This window comes from Chiloscyllium plagiosum, unplaced genomic scaffold (assembly GCF_004010195.1).
Source record: "Chiloscyllium plagiosum isolate BGI_BamShark_2017 unplaced genomic scaffold, ASM401019v2 scaf_4785, whole genome shotgun sequence".
Classification (NCBI taxonomy): domain Eukaryota; kingdom Metazoa; phylum Chordata; class Chondrichthyes; order Orectolobiformes; family Hemiscylliidae; genus Chiloscyllium; species Chiloscyllium plagiosum.
In genome coordinates, this window is record NW_025214738.1 from 1 (window position 1) to 14,884 (window position 14,884).

General features: G+C 37.8%; 1 protein-coding gene across 1 annotated transcript in view; it reads right to left on the reverse strand.

Moving 5' to 3' along the window:
* Positions 1-3: 3 nt before the first annotated feature.
* LOC122548007 (RNA exonuclease 1 homolog) overlaps positions 4-14,884 on the reverse strand; it is a gene marked incomplete at its 3' end in the record, with an annotated part of 29,615 nt that continues 14,734 nt past the window's right edge. Inside the window, exon 3 of the mRNA XM_043686560.1 lies at positions 4-1,313. Within this exon, the coding sequence (XP_043542495.1) occupies positions 4-1,313 (1,310 nt within the window). The remainder of the gene's footprint in view (positions 1,314-14,884) is intronic.

Sequence of the window (14,884 nt, forward strand, 5' to 3'; positions counted from 1 at the left end):
TACCTCATCTGATTTGCTCATTTTTGATTTATCCAATTTTCTATCAGAATTCCCATTTTTAATTTTTTGCTTTTCCTCTTTGGTCTTGCTTTTATCATCTCCTTTCTGTTTGATTTCATCAACGGGGTCATCCCCATTCCTTTCTTTGTGTCTCAATGTCTCCCTTTGTTTTTCTCGCTTAATTACTTTTTCACAATTTATTTTCTCCTTTTTGTTAGCCTTCTCTGTGTGATGGGAAGGTTTAATTTTTGTGCTGCCCACTTTGTCATTGTGTGCCTTAAACTTTGAGCTATTCAGGTCACCACCTTTATTCTTTTTATCCTTTGGCTCTTTTCCTTTAAGTTTGTCTTTATTAGATCGTGAAATCTTAGATGAATGTCTGCTGGACTTCAACTTTTGTTTTTCTCTATTCTCTTGTCGTTTACGTTCAAAACGGCAATCATCTACATCATACTGAACTGCAATTTCTTTCATTGACCGTCTATTCAAATCTTTAGCCTTTGAAGGAAATCCTTCATTAGACTTATTGTCACAAAGCACAGCATTTCGAAACTTTGAAATGTCCCCTTGACTTTGCGGACAGTTATCATTAATTTTGCCTTGAGAGTCTGGAAACTCCATCTCCTCACAGATCTTAGAGTTCAAGCGGTGGCAACGCTTCTTTCCTGCAGGTGTATAGGGCGTTTCTGAGCTGTTCTCTCTGGGCCTCTTGGTTCCAGGTTTTATTGTCCTTTTTTTAGACATTAGCCTTGCTGAATAATTCAACAAAGGATCATACTCTAAATCAGTGCATGGCTTGGTGTTGTCAATCACATATTTGTTACTGGGTACAGAGGTAGAATATTTGACTGGCTTATTCATGAGTGTTGGAACATATTTTAATGAATTACCCTTTGCATCAGCTTCATCATCGGTGTCCAAAGTATACTTACTGAAACAAGCAGTAGCTGAAAGTGGCGTTGGGGTGTACTCTACATTGCTATTTAGACCATAACTATCTGGATTATATTCTAAAGAGTTTTTCAATTCATCCTCAATCGGTAAATGCTCTGTACAACTCTTGTTCTTGCCAAGTGCCTTCTGTGTGGATGGCACTGAAGGGACATATTCCTCTTCTGTATCCAGAAGATCCTCATATCGCAAAAGCCTTTTCTGCTCTTGTTCAACTTCATTCTTGACAACCTCAATGGCTTTGTTGACCAGTTCCAATTCCAGCGTACTGGAGCTGGATTCTGTAAATTCACTTGATATTCCATCTCCATTTCTGGATGAACCCTTAGGAAGCTCAGGATTATAAGGATCATAACCATGCTCTAAAGAAAGACAACATTAAAGTACTGTAAATATTAAGGGTTGAAATATCTACAAAACTGAATTAGTCTCCTACAAATACAATTTAATTCTATCAAAATAGCACCAGAATAAATATTGCAACTAAAATGAATGCAAAGATCACTTGACAAAAGTACATTTTATCATGGTGAGGTACTTACTATTTCCTTCTCCTTCCTTTTCTCCAAGTGCTCCATTACCAAAGCAAAAATACTGCTTACAATTTAGAATAAATGAATGAATGAATGAGAACAGCATGAAGAGAATGGAAAATAGTTCCATTTGGTGTGAAGTCAGAACCAAGATATTTGTGTTTTCATTTAGGAATCCAATCACCTAAAATGAGCTTGTTGCTGTTAACTGAACTAGGTATGAACAAAATACGCAGTGAAAATGTAGTGGGTGAAAATCATAAGCAGCAGCTTCAAAAGGTTTCCTTGTTTGTTAACAGCATTCACCAGCTAACTGCAATTCTGCTGCAGTGTAGTAAAATGTAAAATATTGTGCTTTCACCCCTTAAACCTTTCGTTTCCTCAAGCAATCCTACTCCCATTCAAGGTCTGGGAATGATTGCTTCAGTGATAAACATTATCTTTGTCTTGCTACCAAAGTCACCATAGTCCTATCGTACCATATGGTGACTTGCTCATTAGAGACATGATTGGTAATAGTTTAACCTGAGGGCATCACAGGAGAGTAGTTATGAACGAATGTCCTTCATGGTATCTTCAACTCGTACAGAAATTAGCATCACTCTGCACTGCAAATGAGCCATCTAGGCAGAAGTGGGTACTGCAGATGCTGGCGATTAGAGTCAAGATTAGAGTGGTGCTGGAAAAGCACAGCAGGTCAGACAGCATCAGGAATGAAGGGCTTTTGCCCGACAAATCGATTTTCCCGATCCTCAGATGCTGCCTGACCTGCTGTGCTAAATCAGCCATCCAACCAACTGAGCTAACTGTTCCCAGTAGCAAGATAATTCTCCAAGAAGCAAAACAAAACCAAAATTTTAATCTAACAGGAGGCACACATATATCAACAGCTACTTCCAAAGTACCATTGATAAAAGCTTAGGAGCATTTTGCTCACCTGCTGTCAGCACAGAAAAACAAAGATTGATAGATTTCTAGTTATTACCGTCATCAGGGGCTTTGTGATAACATAGTAAATGGTGTTGAGGCAGATGATCAGCAATGATCTAGAATGACAGAGCATTCTCGATGCAGAGTTCTCTACTCCTGTTCCTACGTTCCTATTTTCCTTCGAAGTAACTTAGTTTATATACTTCACCTCTATAGTAAGACAGGCTATTAAAAAATCACTTTTTTTAAAGCCAATCGAACATTCTGATCCCAATATCTATGAGATGTGAGCATGTCGATATTGCTGCTGCTGTTACAAACAGCAATGTAGTAATGAATCTTGACCTGAAAACAAGTTTTATTTCAAGCTATCTTCACGCTAATACAAACTAAATCTGAAACTTAAAATATATCCATTTTTGAAGACTGCCTACGTAATTCATTATAGGGACTTTCCAGCTTTTAGTTCTCCAACAAAATTTCTTTACACCAGGTAATAGTACCAATTAATCTGCTATTGACTCCATCTGAACTCTTAATATAAATGAAACTCAACAACACAAAGCGCAGACTGCAATTATCAGTGACTTGATAATTATAGTAAAAATAGACTTAGAGATAAACGCAAGGTCATCAATCTTGGAATATGAACTCTGTTCCTCTCCTCACAGATCCTACATGATCCAAGTACTTATAATACTTGTTTCAGATTTCCAACATGTTTTAAAGTTAAAAGATCCTATAGTAGGATGGAGATATATTCAGGTTCCTGAAAATAAATAATTTTCCTTTGTTTTTTAGAACCAGATTTTCATAAAGAAGGTCTTCTTTTATTTACTGGCCTGTAAACAGGCCATAAAGCACTGCCAAATCCCAATCTTGAGTGACTTACTAAGCATTTTAATAATAACAGATCCTTTTCAAAACAAAGGCTCCTAATATTTCTACACCTGTCAATCTTTGTGATTTACATGCAGACAAATCAGTTAAAACAAACAGAAACTCCTTGCAGAGTCACAGATTGAAAAAGATGTCAGGCAGTTTCTGCTTCCGTACCATTAAATCAGAAGCCAAGGCAAGCTATGATTTTATTGCATTCTTCCTGTATGTTGAGGGCTGGATGTTTAAATTTCTGAGAAACTGACTAAACCACTTCTTATAGTTTGCTCTCACAAACGTCATCAAGATAGTCACCACATTTCTGAAGTTGAGTTATTAACTCTGAAACAATTGTAGCTATGTATTTATCTTGTTTATATCTTTGAGAAATTGTCTTTTAAAATATAACAAATTGAATTTGTAAAGTCAGAAGTATTGGTTTCTAGGAGTACATCACACAAAGAGGCATATCACAAAGAACCACAATGGCATAAATATTGTTGGACAATATCACTATACTGCTTTAATGCAACTCTTTTGAAGTCTTAGTTTTCCTAAAAGACTGACAATTTTTCCTAAATCCTCAAAGTAACTTCAAAGAAAGAACACCATTACAAACAGGTTAGCCTAGAGAAAGGAGGGCCATTAACACTAGGTGACCAAGGGTCCACCTGCACCATTATTCTTCAATCCAAGTGGCTGTGATGAATAAACTATCCTAAATCAAGGAAATTCACAATTGCTGTTGAGTTGCATGGGAGAGAAAGGGTACGATAATCAATTTTTCATGGTTAGACAAAAAGATATTATACAAAGATTCCAGGAAAAGTTTGCACAGTAATGGCATAACACAATTACATCACATTCACAATGTGACATAATTTAGCTTTGTGTGGCTCTGTAGCCCTCAAACCATATTTTAGGGAAATTTTAAGCTGTAGTACTGACTCAACAATACACACACACACATCTTCAGGTTCTTTAATCCAACTGAAAGATTAATTTAATTCAGAGGAAAAGCAATGCAGAACTTCTGGAGGCCAGAAAATTCACCATATAAACTATAAACTTACGAGATGGTCAAATTTCCAATCACGGATCTGCAGAGTTTTAAGATCTCAAGAGCATTAATATAGTGACACAGTAATACAATTCTATATTTAGAGTTTGGAAAAAAAATTAAATTGATTCCTTAATTGTTTTTAAGTTATTTATAAGCATTGAGGTGTGGCTCTGCCGGTAATGTCAGCTTTCTCGTATCTATCTCAGCAACGACAAGTGGGCAGCCAGCATCACAGCAAAGTTGAATCCTGTTCCCATTTAACATTTAGATTTGTATATTGCTCAGTGTATCGACAATAAATATCCCAAAGTTGGACATATCAGTTAATATTTTGCTATGGTTTTTTAAATAACCTACTGACAAACTGTTAGTAACATTGAACATAAAAGAATAAAATGAACCAAGTACTTTAAATAAAGATGTAATTAAGCAATAAACAGATGCAGTTATACCCACACTGAGCAATACACAAGCCTGTAAACAACAAACTACTCCTGAATAAAGATAACTACCAGACTTATTTGAATGCATCAACAGTTGAATGTATTTTTAGCATAATGAATGAAGCATTTTATTTTAAATGCACTAACTTCCAAACTAAACAGTAAAATTCCTTGCATGGCTACATCAGGATAGAAACAAATACAGTACTTTCTGTAATATGCAAGTATTTGCACTAGAAAAGCACAAACCTGTAATAAAAAATTACAACGCGTTCTGATATATGAATATTTGCATTCCACGGTATTTTAAGCATTATCTACCTAGAGAATGATTTACCCACAGTACAATGCCACACGCTATTCCTTTCCAAAGTCTAAATTTAGATCTGTAGACAGACAAAACAGTTACCATAATTTTGGTTGCTCAACAGGTATGAAATATACTTGTTCATGTCTTTCTAGAATTCAACTTTGCACCATACCACTCTCTGCACCACTCATGTTTGCAACACACACTGCTAACAAGGGACCACTTGGTTTCTGAAGTCAATATGCTTTTAGTATCAGAGATCCCAGGGTTACGCAGCTGCTATTATCTCATTAGCCCATCCCCTTAAAAAAAACCTTTCTCTGCATGAGGAAGGTGCTCGCTTCCCAGTGATGATTCACATTCAACTTACACTTCATAATTCTGAGAGCGTTCAAGATGAACATTACTCACAATTCCACTGACCTGTAAAAAAAATTGAGATTCAAATCAAAAGGCAATCAAAAAGTAGTTGTTTCTAATTCAAAAACATTATGGTCAGTGCTAAAAAGCAGCCACACAAACTGGAAGTTTGCTTTCTAGAAGAGTTCAGTGCAGGCTGGACAGAATGTATAACCCTCCAATGATCCTAATGGGTTTGTTCCATGGATTATAATAAACCTACATTCAAAAATCAGACCTGAAAACAGTGCTTTTATAACATACACAACATTCAATTTCTAACCATGTGTCAACGCCCAAATCTTTTTTGTTGGTCCCAGTCGGGAGACCTTGGGGAATTAAACTCAGCTCAGTCAAAAATATCTAGGTGCAACTTATGCAAAGGTGAAGACAGAGGCAGCTTTGCAAATGAGTCACACAGTTGAGTTGCTATATTCTATTCTGTGTCAAACTAACGAAGTCCAGTGGGGTGGCACTAGGGTCAGCCCTAGTACAAGCAGATGAAAAGTCAGCCCAGACTCCACCTTAATTTGCAATGTTTATTGTTAAGACATTTCAATTGTGGGCATCAGCTGAGAATACAATGCCACCTACAGGTAAACAGACTGCTCATCATACCTACTTACTCATGCAAAACAGCCACCTTGTTAAAAACAACCATAAAGCACTTTAGAGCCCTGAAATGCCATTCAACGTTAACTAAATTTGGGCAAATTTATTGTAAAAAAAACTAATTCATTCGCACTAGATTGTTGTCATCAGTTCCTTGGCATAGAGATTACTCTAGTAAACGCTAGACAAGTTCTCAGATGACTGAAGCCCAATTTCAGATTCACTTTGTGGGAAAAGTTGTGGACAAGTGGATTTTGCAGCCTGGATCAGTTTCTTTTCCTTCCCTCTGCTACTCCTGTTCACCTCAAGGTTGAATCACTGAGCCTCAAAGTGGACAGTGACTTGATGAACAAGGCCGTGCCATACCAAACAATCAGCAGGCTTTCTGCACCCAGTCTGTAGTGTTAATGCTATGCCTTACAGTGAACTCAAGTGCGTCCCTATTACTTTTCTTTTGGCTACAGGATAACTTGGAGTAAAGAATCTGCCAAGGCTGAGGTTTTCAGATACGTGGAACAGAATTGGTTTTTCAGGGACTTGTGGAGATGCAGCTTCATGGACGGATGCTCATTGATCCAGTAGTCCTTCCATTTGATCCCCAGGATTCAATAATGGCATCACTGGTAGAAATTAAAGGATCCTGTGATATCCAGGTTTCGCTGCAGTGCAGATGGTGTTGGAAAGTTTTAGCATCCTTTGCATGCTCTGTGTTAACATCTGTAAACAGTCATCTTAAACTGAAGGTCATGGATGTCCATAGTGGTGAACTTTGTTTTTGCCCAGAAGCAACCAAGGTTGAAGATCTTCCCATTCAGACAATATTGATTGCCAACAGTCAGGTCAGTGCCATAACACTATACCAACCATTTCCAAACTGGCATACATGTTTCCAAATCTACCTCTTAATTTATGCTTTTACCTCTGAACTTATAGTTCTTTCAACAAATGAGCATTTCAGACTCAAACTAATGCTGTTCTGTACTCAGCACCAGAAAACATTCTTGCAGTAAAAGGTGAAACTGAATATTTCTGAAAAAATATTTATACAATGAAGAAATTGCTTTTGAAGATATAGTCACTATGGTAATAGAGGCTATTGTAGAACCTAGTTCCAACCTGAAAACTGGCAGGTCCAATAACGCAATATTGCCTGTATCAAACCTTCTGATACTGGGTGCTATTTTTAAAATATATTTTAAAAAAGCAAGCCACACAGAAGAAGCACAGCGTAAAATATATTCACTCATGCAGACATAATCAGCCACAGGTTTGATATTAATTTATGACAATGAAATTATTTAAATTAAGCAGAAAAAGAATCGAAATGTGGAAATCAGAGATAAAAATAAAGAAAATCTACTCGAAATACAAAACAGCAGGACTAATCATGGAAAGAGGAAGATTATGTTCAATGTTTCCAGTCTTCTGGCTATTTGTCCACCTGAGAGCGCAGTTGGGGTTATAGTGCAGAGTCAGAAGACAGGAAATGTTTAAGCTTACCTTGCCAGATGCTGCCAAACTTTGCATTTTTAATTTCAGTCAGACAGCTGGTGGTATACTTCAATGGATTCATACAGATAAGTTTCTCTTATCCTGAATATTATCCAGCTAACTCTGATTACGTAAATGTACTCGTGTCAAGTGATAACCAGATTGAACTGGATGGCAAGCCTCGAATTATATGGGCGACCGTTTAAGTTTCAATGCTCTGGTATGAAGAATTGAGAGTGCATGATCAGGAGCAGTAGCAGCTGGCACCTGTGGGTGCATACAAAGCAAAACAAAGAGCCTATACGCAGAATATGGAGGAAGCTGACAGCCAGGACATTGAAAACCTAGGGTTAACGTCAAGCATGAAGTAAGTTCATAGTTACATTTGTTAGAATACAAACTTATTCAAAAAAAAGGGACAAAAGCCAACTTGTTCAATGGTTTTAGTAGTCTGGGCGATGTGGTGATGAGCCAAAGTAGACCAGTCAGCTGAACAGCATTACAGATTCTATGTTTCAAGTCCTATCTGCTCCATGGGTGCATAATTTCTCTGAACATGCCAATTAGGAAATATCCACAGAGGGATAAATAAGTCAATTCATAATTGTCCGATGTCAAACTTTAAGGGATCTTGTGGCACAGAAGTAGAGACCCTACTCAGAGCCAGGAGGCCAGATTAAATTCCTACCTGTTGCAGAGGCGAGTGATAACATATCTGAAGAGGTTGATGTTTCAGAGAAAATACTTTTGTCTTCACATTCCAGGATGCAAGGCCACAGGAGTTAAATTAAGCCTGAATTTCTGTATCTGATGGCTGTCTAACATGACTCAAAATGATTCTAGGGCCAAGACAGATGTGGTTGCTTTCACATTGTTTATCAAATGGTTTAACAAGACATTTTAAAATCTATTCGTTACTTTCAACATTAATTGTATATATGATTAGTGAGATGGTACAGTGCAATTGTTTCATTGCAGTATGTAATACATGTTCTGACCTGTTCTAAATTTCCCCGCTCTGTATGATATCAGTACCGTAATATATCAATTTGAAAGAGAAACAGATTTTAAGTTGAATTGTTAAATAATGGATGAGTATATGAATAGGAAGGGCTTGGAGGGATATGGGCCAGGTGCTGGCAGGTGGGACTAGATTGGGTTGGGATATCTGTTCGGCATGGAAGGGTTGGACCGAAGGGTCTGTTTCCATGCTGTACATCTCTATGACTCTAATAATTATACTCACTACAGTAAATAGTTTCTACTTAATTAACTGTTTTGAAAAAACACTTTTCAAACTCAGAAGTTTCAGCAGGCCTCAAAGTTGGTCAACACACACCGAAAGGATATAAAGGAGACAAAACAAAAAAAAAAAAAAAGAGTAATTTGGCTGCTTTAACACGGAATTGGTCATGACAAGATACGCATTCTGGTCAAGATTCCTGCTGCTCTGCACACCATCCTGTGTCATCACTTCAAAAATGTCCAGCACACTAAAACCAAAACAAAAACTTCAGTTCCACAGCATCAGACCCTTTGAAATAGGTTATCAAATTCAAAGAAAAATGTAAATCACTCACTGTACTATTTAATTGTCCTATTTAGTAATATTTTGTTTTTATTATATTTCTGACTTTCTGAAGGCACTGATTTCTTGGAGTGCTATTATGTGCAGGCACTTCTCACACATAGGTTAAAACAATGACTGCAGATGCTGGAAACCAAATTCTGGATCAGTGGTGCTGGAAGAGCACAGCAATTCAGGCAGCATCCAACGAGCAGCAAAATCGACGTTTCGGGCAAAAGCTTCTCACACATAGCCAAATTAATGTATTAAATTAAACTGAAGCATTGTTTTTCTTACTGAGGCATTATGCTCAACCACTGTCCATTCAAGAACCATCTAATTGTACTACCAGATATCACTTGTTGTAGGAAATGGAAAACTACTGCACATTTTCCCCACTAAGCTAAAAGGCAATGAATCATAGAATCACTACACAGTATGAAAACAGGCCCTTCGGGCCAACAAGTCTATACCAACCCTCCAAAGAGTATCCCACCCAAACCCATTTCTCTACCCTATTACTCTACATTTACCCCTGACTAATACACCTAACCTACCCATCCATGAACACTATTGGTAATTTAGCATGGCCATTAACCTAACCTGCACATCTTTGGATTGTGGGAGGAAACCAGAGAAAACCCATGCAGACATGGGGAGAATGCGCAAACTCCACACAGTCGCCTGAGGCTGGAATCGAACCAGAGTCCCTGGCGCTGTGAGGCAGCAGTGCTAACCACTGAGGCACTGTGCCGTGTTGTTGTTTATCAATTAACTTAAAACCGGTTTCTCTTTCAAATTGGTGTATTAAGGTACTGGTATTAAATGGAGCAGGGAATTTTAGAACAGTTCAATACAGCATGTCTTACACACTGCAATGAAATAATTGCAGTGTATCATCTCACTAATCATTTATAAAATGAGTGTTGAAAGTAACAAATTAAATGGATTAAATGAATTTTGACAGACAGTAGTCAAGAGGAGTTAACTTATCATACAGACAAGGTCTTTCCTCACATATTTGGCCCAGCTACTCACAACATAAAATAAATGCAGTGGATCTTATTGGAAATATAATGTTGTATTAATGTCATACAGTTATCTTTGTGCAAATAAGCCAGCAAGCTCAAGCATTTGGAGATAGTGAGATTTGTAAAATCTTCAAAATGTGCCCTTAAATATGAAAAGGTTATGACACCATCATATGGCCATAATTATCTCGTCTTCCCTCCCCCCACCCTCAGCAAAATCCTAACATCCCACACAACATAACTGACAAATGCATGCCACATGTAATCGGATCACACGTTACTACAATCTCATTTCCAAACTATCATGTTTTAAAACTGCTCCCTGATAGACACTTCTGTTAAATACAGTTGGATCCCTTATTTTAGCACATTGAATGGAAGAGGATGGTGTTTGGGAAATCTATCCAGATAATTAATCCTTGTTATTTTCTTCCATGACATTCAAGTAATTTTAGAGTACAAATAGGAGACCCATCTCTGTGAGCTCAGCAAGCAGTGATAAAGTGTAGTTGACTTGCTCCCGGTGAATTGCTAACCAACTCCTCTCCTTCCATTCCCATACTGAGGTAATCCCTGAACTCCATGCTACTAACATGAAAGAATATTTATAGACATACCTACAAGCATAATACCAGAAGAAGCTGGGCCCTTAACCATGAAAACGTTGTGACATCACCATGCTGCTTTCTAGTCATCTGCCTTATTTTCAAAAGCATAAAACTAAATGCAGTCATCAAAACAGATGCTGCATGAAGACAATAACCCTCCAGCCTGTATGGAGTAGATATGTGGGAACTGCCTTGCTAAATCCAGCAACATAACCCAACCAAATTCACTCCAATTCATCATGTGAAAAAAAAAGCATCAGAACTTTGTGTACAAATACAATTTTAAAACTTGGGAGCTAACTAACATTATTTAACCATAGGCCCAGGTTCAAGGCCTACTTATTCCAGAGCTGTCACTGGATGTCTGAATAGGTTGATTAAAAATATTAGCATGGTGTATGTCAAAGTATGCATACCATTTATATTTGCATGACCTTCACCAGACTATTTCAATTCCAGTCATTGTGGAACTTTGCAAATTAGTCAGAATATATACTATTTATGCCACAGATGAAGTCACATTACCACAAGATCCAAAATGTCATTACAGACATTTTATAAAACAATGTTTTATGCAACAGCCTGATTCTCTTATGCACAGTATTAAATCATAGATCAGCATAGAGGATTGACTATTCTATATATGCCATGTTAGAATATTCATAAAAAACAAGAAACAAAAGAAGATGGAAGACATTTTGTTAAATGTTGTATTTTAAAAAAAGGTGATGCACTTAGGATACTTTCACCTAATAGACCAACTGAACACAGGCAGACAGAAATCACAGGATCAAGTAATGCACCTGGACTGGACTCCTGGCTCCCAACCAGAGCACTGCAGTACTGTTAAGCTATCAGGGTTAAACAAAGTGGGCTTGTGTGGACCAAAGACCATTTGCTGTATATTCTTTGTTTTTCTTCTCAATCGGCAGTCTTCTCAAATTTTCCAACCAGTATTCCGATCTTATGGACATAGCTACAGATTTGTAATTTAGAAATCTTTAAATTTCTATGGCTACTTTGGATACAGAATGATAACTATAAGATTTCAGTCAGTCTTCTGAGCAAAGGCCCCATGAACTTTGATAACAAAACACTATTTGATCGCTATCTTAGGTAGTGGTATTAGTTATACACATAGGAGGCAATGACCTAGTGATATCATCAATGGATGTTAATCCCAAGACCAGATAATGTTCTAGGGACATGGGTTCAAATCCCGCCAGATCAGATGGTAGATTTTGAATTCAATAAAAAGAAAATCTGGAATTAAGAGTCTGGTAAGGACCACAAATCCATTGTTAATTGTAAGAAAAACTTCTAGTTTACTAGTGTTCTTTAGAGAAGGAATCTGCCATCCTTACTTGGTCTAGCCTACAGATGACTCCAGACCCACAGCAAAGTGGTTGACTTTTAATTGCCCTCTGGGCAATAAATGCTGCCTAGCCAGCGATGCCCTCATCCCATAACAAATAAAGAGAAAATGGTCATTTAACTTGTGTATCAATTTGCATGTACACAGTGCCTTTAAAAGAATAAAACCCCCATTGGGATTTATTTACAAATTCAAAACATTTGATACAAACATGCAAAAACATATAAGCATGTTTTTGTCATTATGATTTAACAGATAGGTTTTAAGAAGCAACTTACAGAAGGCAAGGGAGATAGAGGCAGAGATTTAGGAAACAAATTAAAGAACTTAGGACCTTGCCAACTGAAGACAAGGCACCTGAACTGAGTGATTAAAGTTAGGAATTTTCAGGAGACCATAACTGGCATAATGCAAAGGTGTGTTCTTTTCAATGTGGATCTTTGCAAGAATGGAGTAAATTTCAGAATCATAGAGCTATACAGCATGGAAACAGACCTCTTGGGCCAACGTTTCCATGCTGACCAGATATCCGAATTAATCTAGTCCCATTTGCCAGCATTTGGCCCACATTCTTCCAGAGATAGGGAAATCTATGGAGTTGAAAACAAAAATGAGAATTCGAGGCTCAACTGGTAGCCTAAGTAAGTCAATGAGGTCATGACAAATAAGCAAGATGGGCTTGCTACAAGTTAAGATATGGACAGACATTTGCCATAGAGAGATAAACTGTGGATGCTGTACAACAGTGCTTTGGAACACAAGTCTCGAAATACCAGACACATTGAACAGTTTCAGCAGATAGACTGAGGTAAAGGCAGAGTTAAGTGATGGTATGGAGTTGGAAATAGCTGATTAGAGTCAGAGATGTACAGCACCGAAACAGACCCTTCAGTCCAACTCATCTATGCTGACCAGATATCCTAAATTAATCTAGTCCCTTTTGCCAGCACTTGGCCCATATTCTTTTAAACACTTCCTATTCATAAAACCATCCAGATGCTTTTTAAATGTTGCAATTGTACCAGCTTCCACCACTTTCTCTGGCAGTTCATTCCATACATGCACCACCCTCTTGTGTGAAAAGTTGCCCCTTCGGTCCTTTTTAAATCTTTCCTCTGTAACCTTAAACCTCTACCAACTAGTTTTGGATTCCTCTGCCCTGGGTTAAAGGCCTTGACTCTTTAGTCTATCCATGCCCCTCTTGATTTTATGAACTTCTGTAAGGTCACCCCTCACCCTCTGATGTCCAGGGAAAACAGCCCCAGCAAATTCAGCCTCTCCCTAGATCTCAAATCCTCCAACCCTGACAACATCCTTGTAAATCTTTTCTAGCCTCTTTCAAGTCTCACAACATTGTTCCTATATGTGTGATATTCAAATTGCTGTAGGCTTACAGAAATGACAATATCGTTGAAAACCAGGAGAGAGATAGCACCTATAAGCAACAAGTAGTTATGGTCATAAAAGGTGCATGATAAAGGACTAGAAGCTCATGTTGGGGTAAAATAAATAACTTAGCACAGTCTTAAACTGTTGCCTCAGAGGGGGGACAGAAAAAAGGATGGTGACCAAAGATGGTAGTTTCCTTCATCCTGAAATTTAGTTCCAGGATGTTTCTCATCTAGAAATTGCAGTCAGACAAGTAGTCTGACAGTTTAAAGGCAGAGGAAAAAAGGTAGAACTGGATCCACGTTGCTCTGATTTTGGATGTCATTAACATGGGTGCAGTGTCAAAGATTAATAACTACATAAAATCCTAAGAAATAAGAGCAGGACAATGCCATAAAGCTCAATAAGCCTACTCTGCCATTTGAAAAGATCATGGTTGACCTTGAGCTCCAAGTGCACTTTGCTGCCTGCTTGCTATTTCCTCTTATTTACTGAGAAACAAGAACTGTCTAGCTCAGCCTTATATATCTTCACTGATGGCAAATTCACAAATCTCGTGGGCAGTGAATTCCAAGTATTCACACACCTTGAAATTTATCATCTCAGTCCTAAATGAGCAGCCCCTTAACCAAAAATGTGCCCCTTGTTCTAGATTTTCCAGCCAGGAGAAATAACATTTCAGTATCTATCAGTTCCTTTCATTTTTATCTCATTCTTCTAAAATCCAAAGAACATACTGGATGTAGGTTTGCCTTTTTTTTGTTTAGAAATAGAAAGCAAGAATCAGCAGCAGTGCTTGGCCCAGAGGCCCACTGATGACGTTACCTAGTAGGGTGACGAAACATACGGAAATGAACCTTCCAGCTCAGCGAGCAATCCTATATCCAGAACCTCAACCTGAGCTACAAATCTTAAAACTCATAGAACATAGCTTCAAATTATTCAGCCTCTCATATAGGACATCACCCCTATGAGAAAGTTTACAAGGTATGAGCTGGTAAGGAAAGAGTGAGGTTTTGAATTTTGTGAAACAAAAGATTTAGCTGAGTATGACTCAGATCAGATAAGAACTTGCAGTTAACAATGAGGTGCTGGAGGCAAGGGTAGTGGGTTAACAAGTGGAAAAGCATTCATTATGTACAGCCACTTAACAAGATGAGGTGGCATTCAGTACGTAAAGTCAGTTAACAAGGGGAAAAGTATCCATTATGTGAAACCAGTTAACAAGGTTAAGAACATTCATTGTGTAACAGCAGATGGCTTAATCTTTACTATTGACACTTGCTGATTGTAATGGTCACCC